Source organism: Sinocyclocheilus anshuiensis, unplaced genomic scaffold (genome assembly GCF_001515605.1).
Source record: "Sinocyclocheilus anshuiensis isolate Anshui unplaced genomic scaffold, SAMN03320099.WGS_v1.1 scaffold1486, whole genome shotgun sequence".
In the NCBI taxonomy this organism is placed as follows: Eukaryota; Metazoa; Chordata; class Actinopteri; order Cypriniformes; family Cyprinidae; genus Sinocyclocheilus; species Sinocyclocheilus anshuiensis.
This window is the reverse complement of record NW_015552651.1, coordinates 314,168-330,128: the sequence shown is the minus strand read 5'-3', so window position 1 is coordinate 330,128 and position 15,961 is coordinate 314,168. Positions and strand designations below refer to the sequence as shown.

At 36.1% G+C, this 15,961-nt stretch overlaps 2 protein-coding genes and 1 pseudogene across 5 annotated transcripts in view; 1 reads left to right on the top strand and 2 right to left on the bottom strand.

Moving 5' to 3' along the window:
- Positions 1 to 698, bottom strand: part of LOC107667075 (probable phospholipid-transporting ATPase VD) — a 23,563-nt gene extending 22,865 nt beyond the window's left edge. The window contains exon 1 of the mRNA XM_016458672.1: positions 633 to 698. The gene's annotated coding sequence lies outside the window, so the exon portion shown is untranslated. The remainder of the gene's footprint in view (positions 1 to 632) is intronic.
- Positions 699 to 2,190: 1,492 nt separating this feature from the next.
- Positions 2,191 to 6,210, top strand: LOC107667067 (COMM domain-containing protein 8-like; annotated as a pseudogene).
- Positions 6,211 to 6,285: 75 nt separating this feature from the next.
- LOC107667065 (gamma-aminobutyric acid receptor subunit beta-1-like) overlaps positions 6,286 to 15,961 on the bottom strand; it is a 22,687-nt gene continuing 13,011 nt past the window's right edge. The window contains exons 5-10 of one of the 4 annotated variants that reach the window (XR_001631754.1): positions 14,495 to 14,577; positions 11,266 to 11,400; positions 10,384 to 10,536; positions 9,987 to 10,237; positions 9,223 to 9,677; positions 6,286 to 7,962 (exon numbers count right to left, since the gene is read on the bottom strand). Coding sequence is in view for 2 of the 4 variants with exons in the window: in XM_016458661.1 (XP_016314147.1) it covers positions 9,330 to 9,677; positions 9,987 to 10,237; positions 10,384 to 10,536; positions 11,266 to 11,400; positions 14,495 to 14,577 (970 nt within the window). In the remaining 2 variants the exon portion in view is untranslated. Of the gene's footprint in view, positions 9,678 to 9,986; positions 10,238 to 10,383; positions 10,537 to 11,265; positions 11,401 to 14,494; positions 14,578 to 15,961 lie in introns of all 4 variants that reach the window. The other 3 variants (XR_001631753.1, XM_016458661.1, XM_016458662.1) reach the window with 3 other exon arrangements.

The following is a 15,961-nucleotide window of genomic DNA, read 5'->3' as shown; positions in this document are numbered from 1 at the left end:
CCCCCCCCCCCCCCGCCCCAAAATAAAAAAAACACGTGTACGTTAAGCTCCGGTAGCTATTGATAAATTATATGGTGCAGTACTTAAAGAATTAAACGTCACAGGCTAATATTTTTTTATTATTATTATTTATGTTTCGTTGTTAATGCGGAGTGTTTGTGTTACAACGAAATATTAATGATATTTAATATTTGTACATCAGCATATCCTGTGCTGCTCATAAGACGCGAAAAGATCGTGATGAAAAGTATCTTGATGCTTCAAATTTTGGTTTTAAAAAGAGAAAAGCTCCGTTTTCACACATCCGGAAACACATTCAGTCACATTTGAAGCGTGTACAATAGATGTGTGTGTGTGTGACCTCAAGTGAAAAAAAGGAGTGTAAAATCATAAAATGTTTATGTCGGCTTTATGGCCCGAGATGAACATGCACTTCTTAAAGGACCCAATCAAGACTGAGGCGTCAGGATGGGAAAGACAGCAGCCAACGCACATTTAAAATAACAAAGCCTTAAACTTACCGTCGACTCATGAACTTGGCCACATTTCAGAGTAAGCTCCTGTACAAATCATGCATCAGCTTTTCAGTTATAATATTTAAGGGTTATATAAGCCATATGGCTTACAGTGACCTGCATCGGAGTAGGCTACCGTGAGCCCGTCTAGAGCGCCTGAGGATCCTGCGCGCTCACTGATCATCATCATCACCCACACACACACACACACACACGTCTGGTTTGTTTTTGTGAAAAGTGGGGACATCCCATAGGCGTAATGGTTTTTATACTGTACAGACCGTATATTCTATTGCCCTACACCAACCCTACCCTAAACCTACCCCTTACAGGAAACTTTTGTGTTCAGATTTTCAATACACTCCATTCTGTGTGATTTATAAGCGTTTTGAAAAGTGGGAACATGGGGTAATGTCCTGAAAAGTCACCTTCTCCTTGTAATACCTATGTCATACCTTTGTCATTATACAAATTTATGTCCTCATTTGTCACAAAAACGCGCGCACACACACACCCATGTCTGGTTTGCTATCCTTGTGGTGACTCTCCATAGGCGTAATGGTTTTTCTACTGTACAGACCGTATATTCTATTAACCTACACAAACCCTACACCTAAACCTACCCCTTACAGGAAACATTCTGCATTTTTAGATGTTAAAAAAACTTCATTCTGTGTGATTTATAAGCTTGTTTACCCGTGGGGACCTCAATTTAGGTCTCCACCGTGACACGAGTCCTCATGAGTCTGTGTGTATTCAGGTTTAAGTCTCCACCAGAATAGAAAAACAGGTACACACACACACACACACACACAAGTTTCTCTTTGTGCCACACGTATTATCATGCTTTGGCAATCGAAACTAAACATAAATCTTTTTATTTGAACGTAAAATGTATAAACCCGTAATTAACTACCAGTACTTTCAAAGGATTTTGAGAAAAATATGTCATTTCTGGGTATTACATCTTGTACTAAGACTAAATTTAAATTTAGTCTTTTTTGTTTTAAGATGTGGGGAAAGTTTGTGAACAAACCCTGTCTTTTTGAAAATGCTTTAGGTCAATTGTGTAAAAATTAATATTTATTTATTTATTTATTTTAAATTAGGATCCAATTTCAAACGTATATCTATAAATCTATACAGTTAATGCGTTTACTGTTAATTTATAATTTTGAACTTTTAATTTGAAATGTTATGAACGAGTACTTCCGGGTGTCGTTTTAAGTTGACGGTAATGTGTAAATGTGACAACATTGAAATAGTTCGTAAGACTTTAACACGTAAATGTAATTAGCATGTAAAATGTATTATTAGTAAATCCCAGAGTGCAGCAACATCCTGAGGACGCGGCAGAAGATGAAGTCACGTGCCGCTCGATCAGCTGACATAATTGACGCTGAGGAAGACGACTGACTAAATAAGTGGAGTTTTAGACTGTCAGTAGAAAAAACTAAAGTGATATGTTTCTGAAAAAAGAAGAAATCACCAAATATTAAACTAAAGATTTATGGAAAAATGTTAGAGCAGGTAACAGAAATTAGGTTCCTTGGATTATGGATGGACTCAAAACTAACTTTGCATCACATATTAATAAAGTAATAGATAAATGTAAAAAGGAAATAAATATTTTAAGATGTTTGGCAGGGGTAGATTGGGGTGCAACCCGAGTAGTATATAATATGTTCGTTCATCGAGGCCTCACACTCCATCCCAGTAGGTGGCGGAAATGCACCTTAAGCTGGTTTGCCAACCGCCATTAAACACAAAAGAAGAAGAAGAAGAAGACGACTGACAGCATGATGATAAAATTGCTCGAAAAACTACCATCTGAACAATGTCCTAAAGTAAGTAACAGCAGCTTCCTACACATAATACTGTTTATCAAATAATACATATGCACAAATAGATGCAGTGACTCACAATTTTTGTGTAATTGAAACCGTCTAATAATTTGTGGAAATAAATTTAAACGAGATACTGTTATTTAGATGTATAGTTAATTTCTGGGTTGTGGGTTATTTACCATAAAAGCTAACTTAGAGTCATACTTTTGGTATCTGTGGTTTAAAATTGCGGTCCCCGAGAGCTATCATCAATACATACATAAAATAATAATGATTATAAAAGATTCTTGCTATGTTTGAAGGAGACCCATTACGTTACTAGGCTGCATAAAAAAAAAAAAAGAGTTTTGAAGTATGTTTTGGCCCAAATGCCCCATGTGGCATGCATTAGATGTAGATATAGATATATCTAATGCATGCCATATCATAGCAGTGGACAAATTTCATATTTTTAATTGTATATTTACCGGGTCAACCACACCCAAGAAATGAAAAGTATATACAATTATGCAGCTTAGCATTTGCAATGCAGTATTTGAGTTTTAAGAAAACTTTTAGCATTATTCTGCTTTAGCAACATTACCAAATCTACAATACAGTCAGTAGTATATGACTTATTACATTCTTTGACAGTAACACACCAAAAACTGGCAAAAATCATTGTAATGGCTAGAGAGTCCGACTTGTAACCCAAAGGACGCGAGTTCGATTCTCAGTCAGTACCGTCAGGAAATGTAGGTGAATGAACATCGCTCTCTTCCACCCTCGTTACTAACTGAGGTGCCCTTGAGCAAGGCACCGAACCACAGCAAAAGTTTGCCCACTGCTCCAGGTGTGTGTTCACTACTCACTGCTGTGTGTGTGCACGCATTTGGATGGGTGAAATGCAGAGGACAAATTGGGTATGAGAGTATGGGTTACTATACTTGGCCTACACGTCTCATTGTCACTTAAGTAAAGAACAATAAATACATAAAAAAAAGACTCAACAGTGCCAGAAACTGGTTATTATTATTTTGTTATGTTAAAACTTATATGCTTATTTGTGACCCTGTAACAATATTTTGCATCACATGTGGACCCGGTAGACATTATTCATTTTTACATTTACATTTATGCATTTAGCAGACGCTTTTATCCTAAGCAACTTACAGTGCATTCAGGCTATACATTCTTACCAGTATGTGTGTTCCCTGGGAATTGAACCCACAACCTTTTGCGCTGCTAACGCAATGCTCTACCACTGAGCCACAAGAACATTTTTAATATTTTTTGCACATTTGTAGTCTGACTCGAGTGGAACGACTTTATGCTTGGGCCAAAGTGAAAATCTTAATTTCTTTTTTTTTGATGCACCCTAATGCACTGGGTAGGGTACTATTATTATTTTATAAATGTTTTTTTTTTTTTGTATGGATAGTTTTAATACATTGAAGTTCATCTGATGTTTATCTACCAACATATAGAGCAGTGACTTTACTGACCCTTGAAGTATTAAGTATTATGGCATTATAAAAATTATTTTAAAATTGTATTTCAGTCCTTAAAGCAGTTGAAAAAAAGAATGCAGTTTCCTCTTTCGAAGTATCTGTACTTCTTGGATGTATTGTGTTTGTGTTTATCTGTGATAAAGCTTGTTTATTATTTGAAGATGTTTAATAAAGTAAAAAAAAAAAATACTTGCAGGGGCCCCTCACCCAAACTTTGTCAACACCAGGTACCCCCTAAAATAAAAATGCTGCATTCTTTGTATCTATATCTTCAGTTAATAACAATTAACATAGATGTGACCCTGGACAACAAAACCAGTCATAAGGGTACATTTTCAAAATTGAGATTTATACATCAATTTTTGCTTATGTTTATAAATTTCAACCACAGTTTAAATATTTAAATATATTGAATCCTAGTATATTGGCAAAATTTGACCCTGCTGCGGTACTTTGATGGGCCCCTGGTTGAAAACGTTTAGAGAATCATTCTAAATAAACAGAATATATTAGGAGCTTTATCAACTTGACTTTGAGCACTGCATACTTCAACTCCTTATTTGCAATGTAAGCTCATACACAGGGTGGTGGATGGGGTGTGTGGCCAGAGTGGTCCGAGGCGAACAGATTACGGTGAACGGTGGAGTCTGCCAGAATGGGTGGAGTTAATGAACGCTCTCTCCTCTTTTATCCGCTTTGGCGTAGGAAAGGGTTGTTCAGATCAAGAGGTGAGTAGATGAGAATGTGACCATACATACAGTATAAACATGTCTAAACTGTTTACAGAATCATGTCAGTGTTCAAGTAGATTTAGTGGTTGACTAAACATGACTGAATAATTTGTGAGATTGATTATTTTGTGCACATGTCTGAAGATCCAGGAACTACTGAGTGATTTGGACACGGCATGCGCCGAGGCTCTTCTCCAGTGTGTGCGCTCCAGGTTTGATGAGATCAGACATGCTTTGGTGGACAGAACCAATGGCATCTCAAGCACACAGCTACAGGACTTCAACTGGCAGTTAAAGGTGCACCAAGCACATGCATACATACAGGCATGCATTAATCATAATGATAAGATCATCTATTGATTTTTCCATTTGTTAGTTGCTTTCTTACTTCCTCTTCCCTTTCCTTGCATCTCACTCTAGCTGGCATTATCCAGCGACAAGCTGTCAGCTTTAAACATTCCTCTGCTAAATCTGTTTGGACCTGAAGGAGAATGGAATTCAGAGATTGGTGAATATAGAAATGAACAAAGAGGAGCTGCACACTCTCATCAGTGCACTAGAGGCTGCTAATAAGGTAATGCTTGAAGGAATAGTTCACCCAAAAATGAAAATCCAAGGTATAGATGAGTTTGTTTGATAATCAGAACAGATTTGGAGAAATTTAGCATTATATCACTTGCTTACCAATGGATCCTCTGCAGTGAATGGGTGCCATCAGAATGAGAGTTCAAACAGCTGATAAAACATCACAATAATCCATGAGTAATCCATACAACTCCTGTTCATCAGTGAAAATCTGTGCATGTTTGTAAGAAACTAATCCATCATTAAGCCATTTTTATCTTCAAACCATTGCTTTTGGCCAAAATACGAGTCCTCTATCCATATTATTGTTTTATTCAATGAAGTCTGAATCAGGAGAGAAATATGCACAGATAAAGCACTGTTTACAAGTGAAAACAATTCTAAACAAATTATGTTGGTAGATTTTGATGTGAGAAGACAACAGGGTATATTCTGTATCCTATATATAGGAAGTGTTATTATGAATTATGGATATGGACTGTTATTTTGGCTGGAATCAACAGTTTGAAGTTAAAAGCACCTTAATGATGGATTTGTTTATCACAAACACAGCTTTTTTTCTTCACAATATGTTAATTAAAGGATTGGAGTTGAGTTTTTATCAGGTAAAATGTTAAAAGGTTAATGGACTGTAAATAGACAGTGGTGGCACCTACACTTAACTCTACTGCATGGCATTATGTGTCCTATTCTAGGTTGTGTTGCAGTTGAAATGAAGATACCAAACAAAAATTGTTCTGTGCCATCAAACTTTCAGAGAGGATTTCTGAGGTCTGTATTATGAGACATTGCCTGCATGTGGGCAAACAGAAACCTTACAGACAAAACCGGGAACCTATCAGTGTCTCCTACCTGAGGTGTTCATGAAAGACTGAATATTATTGTTCAAGCTCCATCATTATGGACTACAGTTGACTTTAAGTTGCCTAGGTAATGGTGGTAGGGTCGTTTTGAGGCGGAGTATTTTGCACAATGAAAATCTAAATGCCTGACACAGATCTTGCTTTCAATTCTCCATGCAATGCATTTTGGTTTCACACCCCAAAAAGTTGCCTTTCTAAATAAAGTAACTAAAACATTAAATGACAACACCTGAGTGGTGGGTTGTTCCTTTTTCGCCAATGCAAGTCAACATAATGACTAAAAGGCAGAAACCACACCTTTTCATGCGATAATGTGAACACATGACTCACTTGTAATCCTGATTAATATGTTAAAGCTTAAGTGTCCATTTTGCACATGTTGAAGTGAATTAAATCTAAGTTTGTAGCATGAATGGGATTTTGTCTTCATTACTGTCAGATCATCCTAATAGTTCCATTCCCTGAAGAGCCAAGGGCGATTGGTTTATGAGAACAATTAACCCTTTTTTATTTATTCCTCAGTTAATTCTGCATCCATCATTGATTATTAGACTTCCCAGCTCACAAAATGCCAATGCCATGTGGTAATGCAACAAGAAAGCAATCGAGTACAAAAATCAGGTCTTCACATTATGCTTGGTGAGATATTTTATTTGAATATATTCAAAATGTCTGTGATTTAAAATAAAGTATCCTTAAGAACAACTGTGGTTGCAGTCCCAGCCTTAAATACATAAACTCAAATACAAGCACCTTGTCTCATTCAGTGACAGTAAATTCTCCTTCAACCCACTCCGCACTGGCCAATAGCACGAGTGCAATTACAGAAATCATACACCTATAATAGGATACAGTTTTAAAAATACTTTTTCTTTTTTTTTTTGGCATTTGCTGTTGTAGGCATCCCAAGCCAAAACACAATGTATGAGTGATAGATGGCCTATAAAATGTTACATATAACTTCACTTTTATGTGTTTCTGATTCTGGCTTGAGCACGTGTGAATATGCTTTGTTTTTACGTTGCCAGTCTTGAGATCTCGTTGATTAGCTTTAATGGAGAATTTCGTAAAGTTAATTCACTCCTGGACAACAAACAAACCAGCTCATGTCCCAGTCAACTTGTCACTGAAACAAAAAGAGTGTTGCAATGCAAGCAATTTATTTACATGCCAAACACATTTTGTGTATTTATAATATAGTGAATATTAATGCAGGGCATTGGAAAATGCCTTGAAAGTACCTTTGATTTTGATTACGTGTGCTACCCTTGAGTAATATTAGTTCTATAGAAAAGTGGAAATCCATTCAGAATATTTCTACTCTGCTGTTGCATGCTAAACCCTGTAAAATACATGTTTTTTTTTTCTTAAAAGGCACAAGTTCAGCCATAAAGAAGAAAAATCTAATTTGTTAGAAGTCTTATCTGCCGTTTTGGTGAGCTTGGCTAATATATAACTCACAGTGAATAGCACAGTTTAAAGCTAAATGCAAATGTGTAAGGTAAATACTATGAAGTCACTTCCTATATAAATAGATATAACTGCATCCCTAAAACATTGCCCATATCTAAAATCATAGCTACATTTCGATCACAATAGTGTTGGGAATGCTGAGTCAAATACTGAACAATAGGAACTAAAATATCACTTTCCTGAAACCACATTTTTGTCTTTTAACCTCTTGCTAACGAATCTGGATTTTACATATTGGGCTTTACAGTATAAAACTCAACTTCTGCTATAAATGAAATATGCAGGATTTGTTGGTTTAAAAGAAAAAGTAGAGAAAAACATGATGACATCATTCATCTTTCAATACCTGATATATTTTAATGTACACATTTCCATACTGTGTGGACTTTAAACTCACATCCTGCTTGTCACCATGTGTTGTTATACTGATGTAAGGACATCCGTTCCTGGCAGACTGACTACATTTGATAATAGAGAACAAGTGTGTTAGGCCATATATAGACACACAAGTGCTGCAGACAATATATTTTTTTTAGATGTACTCTAAACTGAGCCCTATAAATACTGTAACCCAAATTATGAGCTTTTTTGCCCATTTCTTGGTAGCAGAGTTGCTAAAGTCTTACTAAGACAAACAAGTTTAATCTACATGATGTGTCTAAACTGGGGCAAGGCATTTATCAAACTTAAACATAATATGAAGGTCTTGATTTTAAAGGAATGTTCCAGGTTTTCATTCAAGTTAAGCTCCATCAACTGACTATAAAATTATTTTTTTAGATATTACTGTTTTAGGTAAATGAACTTATCTTCAGGAACTATAAAAGTATATGATACTGTACATTTAGTCTTGCAGGTGGAGTTTGCTCCATGTAAGCAGTGTACAACTGTAACATCAATTTCAGGTCTCCATGAGCCAAAAATGTACCAGGTTTACTAGCATGTCATGCCAATATGAATAACTTATGTTGTGTGGTATTATTATTTCAATTGCCTGGCTCATGTACTTCCACTGTTAGTGTCTTACAGTAACCACAATTAAATACTAATACCACAAATACCGAACAGAAGTAGGCTGACACTTCAAGACTTACTAACCTTCCTAATCTTGTGCTGGGATCACATTGACCTCAAAGAGAAACAGTTTTACTATACTGAATAACTATTGGTTTTCTAAAAAACCAAAATGCTTACATTGTTGCAAAACACAGGAATAAAGCTTTAATAAAATCTACATGATGTGAAAGTACCAGATAAAAGTAACTTGCAATTATTTTCAAACTTACGACTATTTATTATAAAAACCTGAGGGATGAGTTAAAATTATTTTCTGTGGTAATGAAATTTATGCCACGAATGTTGTTGATAGAGCTTGTAATAAACCAAGAACATCTCTTTAAGACCTTAAAACAACTTCCAAATGCTGTTTTAAAGATTTAAGCCTGTCTGACATGCAGCTGCAGTGCAGTCATCTCTAAAGAAAAGCCTTTTTTCTCCCCATTGTGAAGTTGTACTTTCAGCAGTCTGTGAAACTCATCCTACAGAAGCAAAGTGCAAAAATCCAGTGACAATTTGAAACTAATATTTGTGACAATCTACATTAAACAGCTTTAAAAGTTGGGTAGTAATTTTTTTAGCTTATTTTCTTATTTCAAAATTATAATATAGATTTATATGATATATTCGTTATAGTTTAATAAATTACAGAGAAGGGTTACCTACAGAATGCACCTTTTCCTCCCGTCTGACTGACAGTCAAAACCACAAGGAGGGTAAGAGAGCCTGACCTGATGTGTGAATGGCTTTGTCGAGTCAGTGCTGCTCCCTAGTGGACATAATACAGCCAGTATACTAAGTTAAAGAAGGTGTAGGTGATGGGAAAGATGACACGTGACCACTTGTCGATGGCGTTTACGTCTGTCAGGTCTGGAATCTTCACCCTTAGCTGAGCGGCTCGCCTCCTAAGACGACTCTTTTTTCGTGCCACTGGCCTCTCGACAGAGGCGGTGGGCCGGCCATAGAGGTCCCGACCTGTAAGGGGCTTACGGTATTGGATGCTGGCACTATCATAAGAGAACATGGTGTTCCTTGGGTCCCCAAAAGCACCTAACATCTCTGCTCCACTAAGGCGCAGGTCAAGGTTTGTCAGGGGAATGTTTCCATGGACATCAAACTTTAATGGAAAAAAGATATAAATAAAAACAGAATATTAGCAAAGTTAAGTAAGCTTTAGTGATTCTTCTCACAAAAAAAAATGTTTATACATAAAACCTTAATAGAATTTAGGGATGCATACAGTAGAACAATTTAAATTGTGGAAGATAGTTATTTTCTTGTTATGGCTGATATGATTATTTTGCACTATTTTGTATGAATATGTTATAAATAAAACTAAAATCAGGGAATCCCTTTAAGGTGAGTTAGATTACAGCAAATAATTACAAAAAAAATGTAAGAAGTGTAGAACAGGTCAAAGACCCACCTGAACTTTGTTACTCTCCATCCGACTCTTTCCATTGTTGCTTTTTGCAGCTTTTTCTGCCAATTTCTTCTGCAAGTGTGGACCCCGGCCGAAGAATATGTAGTTGACGAAGGCATACTCAAGCAAGGCCAGGAACACAAAGACAAAGCAGCCCATCAGATAGATGTCTATGGCCTTCACATAAGGGATCTTGGGTAAAGTCTCCCTAAGATGAGTGTTGATTGTGGTCATAGTCAGAACGGTGGTGATTCCTAAAGAGAGTCAGTATTACAATGTTTTATTTAGAAACTGTTTGACATCAAAAGTAAATTTAAGAAGTATTGGAAAAAGTGAGGTGAAGGGCAATGACTTTGGATGGTGTGAAGCACTATGTGATCTCACACAAACACACACACACCTAGCGCAACTCTTGCAGCAGAAGCATCATAGTTGATCCAGAAAGAGACCCAGGACAGGATGGTGATCAATGTTGAAGGCATGTAGGTCTGCAGGATGAAATATCCAATGTTTCTCTTCAGTTTAAAACTGAGAGACAGACGAGGATATGACCCTGAAAGTGAGAAATGAAAGTACTGCCAGTGTGGTACACAAAAACACATTCAGAAGGGAAACCTTACAGTACACTAGCATTCAAAAGTTTAGGGTCAGTAAGATATTTTAATGTTTTTGAAAGAAGTCTCTTTTGCTCAACAGGGCTGCATTTATTGATCAAAAATACAGTAAAACAGTAATATTGTGAAATACTATTACTATTTAAAATAACAGTTTACTATTTGAATATACTGTATTTTAAAATGTAATTTATTCCTGTCCCTATTTTTTTCAGGATCCTTTAATGAACAGAAAGTTCAAAAGAACAGCATTTATTTTGAATAGAAATCACTTGTAACTGTGTCTTTTCTGTCACTTTTGATCAATTTTAATATATCCTTGCTGAATAAAAGTATTAATTTCTTTTAAAAAATCTTACTAATGGTAGAGCATACAGTATACAGTGTGGTTGGTCGTTTAACATGTCAGTCAGTCAGATTCCTGTCTAAGTGGGCGGGTCTTGACGAGAACAAGCTGCAAATTGCTTCGTTTCTTTCAAATCAGAACAGCATTACAACTACACACATAGCATTTTCTGTGCTTACAAATAAAAAACAACTTAATTTGAATGATTCAGTTTTGAACTGAAGGCAATCTTGGCATACGGTAGTTCTGCAGGACAGAGGAGGGCTGACTCATCTCTAAAGATGTCTATTCATCTCATGAACATGCAGGGAGAGCACTGCACCTGTGGCAAACACCGCTTTCGTAGACAGTGTTTTATAATCAATAATAGAAAATTGCGGCAGCTCAATGTTGTCCACCCCGGTCACTGAACGTCCTCCCTGCCAGTAGAACTCAATGTCATCTGTGGTGTAGCCATCTGAGAGACAAAAGAGGGACAGAAACATTCACAAATGCACATATAGTCACAAAACAGCATGCTGGCTCAAAGGGAGAGCTGCATCTCTCACATTCCCACAGTCCTTGTTGTCAGTGGTGTAAATCAGCATGTGATTGCAGTGAGAACACTTCTGTGAGAGGTCTGGTGCAGGTCTAACTGACAAGATTGTCCCTGCAGACTGTCTGTGCTTATCTCCAGGAGAGCACAGTACTGCAGAACATTAAAGCTTAATTAGAGGATGAAGTCTTGTGATAGTGAATTCTTCCTGTTCTTCATTAAGTTCAATCAAAAGAAACATCAGCCTAGAGTCCTGAGTGACTGAAGCACAGCGATAATCCTCATGAAGGTCTACTCTTCCCAGTCTGCAATGCTCTCTGAATTTTTCTGTCATTTTAAGTCCTCTTCTCTTTAATGTTGGAATCTGAAATTGCATGTCAAATTTGTGATGTCTGATTAATTGTCACTGTTTACTACAAATAGAAATACACTCTGGTGTCCCATGACTGTCCCAAAATGATTTTTTTTAGCCTGTTCCACTCCTACTGTATTAACTGTACCAAAATCACATGTAATGTTGTATTTGTTGCATAATCTAAATAGATATTCAGATTGATATTGATATTCATAAATTGTATTTAAATATTAAGTCAACCAACGAAACCAAAATATTTAACTGTTCCACTTTTTGCATTAAGCTCTGTTTTTCTTTATAACAAAATGTAAAAAAAAAAAAAAAAAAAACGGAATGAAATAAACAAAAGATCTATCTATATCTAGCTTACTACTGCCCAAGTAATTGTATGAAAAAATGATCAAATTTGTTTCTATATTTTACATGAAATATAAGCTTATCAATAACTACAAATTTGATTATAAGCTAAATTTGCAACCCTGTTACCTGGCATATTATGTTTATATTGTTTTTATATAGTTTTGAATGCTTTAATGTTTATTGCTAAGCTGTACTGACATATCTAATTTTGGTTTGTTAAAAAAGAAAGTTTGTAAAGGTGGCAAAATTCACAAAATGAAATGCACCTGTTTACTGACCTGATTTGTTTAAAAGAATATTCTTCCCAAAAAAATGACAATTCTGTCATCAATTATTCAATCACTATGATATTTTGAGAAATGCTTTGAGAAATTGTCCATACAAGTGAAGTCAATGGTAATAACATTCTTAAATATTTTATGTTCCTCAGAAGAAAGTCAGTTTTTTGAAACAACACAAGGGTGAGTAAATGACAATTTTCATTTTTGAGTGAACTATCCCTTTAAGAGCAACCTATAAGTGTTTTTGCCAAAGTTACAGTGAGTCTGATCTTGTCTTGTCCCATGGATGATGTGTATGTGGTGAAGGTGACATGGTTTATGTCTACCGTGTGAAAGTGACATGGTTTATGTCTGCTGTGATGCTGGTGTTGTGGTTTCTCCATTATGCTGTTATATGCATCTCAGAGCTCTGACATGACAGCAACCTCACAGGGCTACAGCTGTCTGCCCAGCAGAGCAGCCACCCAATTACAAACACTGTCTGTCACACCGAGAGAGACAAAGTGCAAAAGAGATGGAGTAGAGGAGAGGAAAGAGTGCAAAAAGAAAGAGTGACAGAGTAAGACAGACGCAGGGACAAAGAAAGATGAAACAGCGAGATTAGTCAGCACAGCCAGATTCTCTGCAGGTGTTTTTCATGATAAATGAGATAAGAGTCAAAAGAAAGAGTGACATGATTACACAACTGATTGCACCAGTATTTTTGCGGCATTGTCATGCAACTGCATGCAATACAGAAATTTCAGCATCTTTATGTAATACTTTCAGTGAAAACTGGACTACCATGTTGGTAGCATGTATTAGTTAGTGGTGTATTGTATAAAAAAGTTCCTCTGCATTCATTCTCTCTATATATACAGTATTTTATGTCAATGTAACAAATTAATTTAGTGCTATTAATTCAAAATAATAATGTGAAAAAATAATACAATCATGCCCCTTGGCTCAAATGTAAATTATTTAAGAGGCAATTATCCTACCTACTGTAAGGAGCAATATAAGTTTGAATTACTATATTGTCCCATTCACATGGGACATGCTCATATTGTTAAAAACAGTTGGAACACAAGTAACAGAGTGCAGGAGACGCTCAAGATGTGTGCGTCTTAGAAATGCATAAGATGCTGAAAAAAATGTGATGCAAAAGCTGCATATGTACATAAAAAAAAAAGCAGACAGAATACAGCAACGTCTCCTGTGTGGATGGCCCCTTTGGAAAAATTAACTGGTCACATCTGTTTGACAAACTGTAATAACTGTCACACATTAGTTGTTCGAACCACATTGGTTCAACAATATAGAATTGGTGTTAATGACATCACACAAGTAGTGGAGTAATAACGTCTGCTAATTTATTTGTTTAAAATCTAATTAATGTCAGATTATGCTGTAAATAACAAACATGGCATCGGAGGACTACTTTGCTATTTTTGTTTTCCATTGTTTTGCTTTATTTCCAGGTGTTTGATTCAATCACATGTTCCCGCTTACGTCATACTGAGGGTTCCCTCGGGTTGGTAGAACATATTTGCCCATGCACACCCTTCAAAAACAAAGATTTCATTCTCTTGGCAACCAAAAGATTTAAAATGAAATTTGTGTATATGAAAGATATAGATTGTAAAGCATGTTAGCTTGCTTATTTTGCAAAAGCATAATCTACATCCACATCGTACTAACTAGAAACTATGCTTCTAATCACAGTTCACAGAGCTTTGCGACTCTGTTTGTGAATGTTCCTTAGAACTATTTCGGAAAAACACCAAATTGTTGTGAACGTTAGGCCAGTGATAGTTGTGACAGCTTGTGTTCAATGATAAGAAAACTAAAATAAACAAAATACTGATTCAAAAGCCACTTTTTGTCTATTCAGTGTTTTCATCTGGTACAAAACTAAAATGATTTTGAATCATCTTCATACACGGCTTTTCTCAATTATTACTGATATATGTGTGATTATACAATCAAGCCAACTGAGTTGTTCATGGTTGTTAAAGGTTAAACCACAAACAGCACTTACAACTTTCAATCTCCAGCGTGCAGTTCTGCTCATCCAGCGGGTATCTCCGCAAATCCATCATGCATGCAGCTGTGGTAGTTATCCTACAGATATGAGGTGAAAAACACAACACAACACAATACTATTACAATCAAGCAGTTGCTTAGTGGGTCAACAGTAACGGTAAGTATGAGTCTGAGTCTGACTGATCAAACATACTTCCGTTCTATTATTTTAGAAAATGTGAACTCTGTCCAGATGTCAGAGGAGGTCAGTGAAACATTTAAGTTGTACATTTCAGAGCAGATGGTGTTACAGCCACCTGCTTGCACCTGTAATGAGATTTATATTCAAAGCATTGAACTATAATTCATGCCGAACTAATATTGATTTGACAAGCACGTACTTCTTCATATAACAAAATAACAAATGAAATCATCTCCCAATCAACCCCTGTTAAGAGAAATAAATGCAAGTAATTGGCTAATAATGCGCACTAATATTTGCTTATTGTTTATTCACATCATTGAAATGTTCTCTCACAAGCTGCTGGATAAACATCAGTGCAGAAACACTGCATTCCTTATATCACTCTGGTGTTTCATCCCTCTTTATTCCTCTCCTCTGTAATTGCCTTAATGCCGTCTCAGTCATGTCTGCAGCCCCTCTTTGAAATGCCTCTGGCTGGATCTTAATTACACTGAGCTTTAATTAACACGGGGAAACGCACGCGGTGGCCTTTCAGTGCGTGACTGCTGCACTTTTAGACAACTTATGATGGAATTGCTTCTTCACTCTGCAGTCCTGGGTGAATTTAGGTAAAAAGCACTTTTTCCTGACAAACACACAGTAAGAAATACACGTTTCCACCCCTACAAAAACACACTTTTGGTTACCTTATTATACTGTATTGTTCTGAGTGGCAGAGAGATAGTTATCTAATCAGTTATCACATATATTTATGGACACACACTCATAGGTGCACAATGCTATAGAGCAGCACATGTCCATACCTCTCAGGCATAGTACATTAGATATAAATTTTGCAGTATTGAGCAAGATAGAGAGAGGGAATATCAGTCAGACAAAACCTGCACATCTAACTCTGCACTCTGTAGGGAAAGAAAGATAGGAGTGCAGCTTTCCTTCTGCAGAAAGACACTTGACTTTAATTAATATTTTCATTTTATGTTTTGACACATTTAATAATGACTACTGAAAGTTATTTCTCTTTCAAAGAGTCTTTAACATACCAGAACTGATACACTTTTTCTGTAATAGAAGCTTGAGAAGCAAAATTGCATAAGATATCAAAGCATATTTATTTTTCTTTTAAAAAATAATGTTTTCTTATTTGTAGCATAAATCTAACAAAATGTAGAAAATAAACTTTATGTTAAAGGGGTCTTATGATGCGATTTCAAGTTTTCCTTTCTCTTTGGAGTGTTACAAGCTGATTGTGCATAGATAAGATCCCTGAAGTTGCAA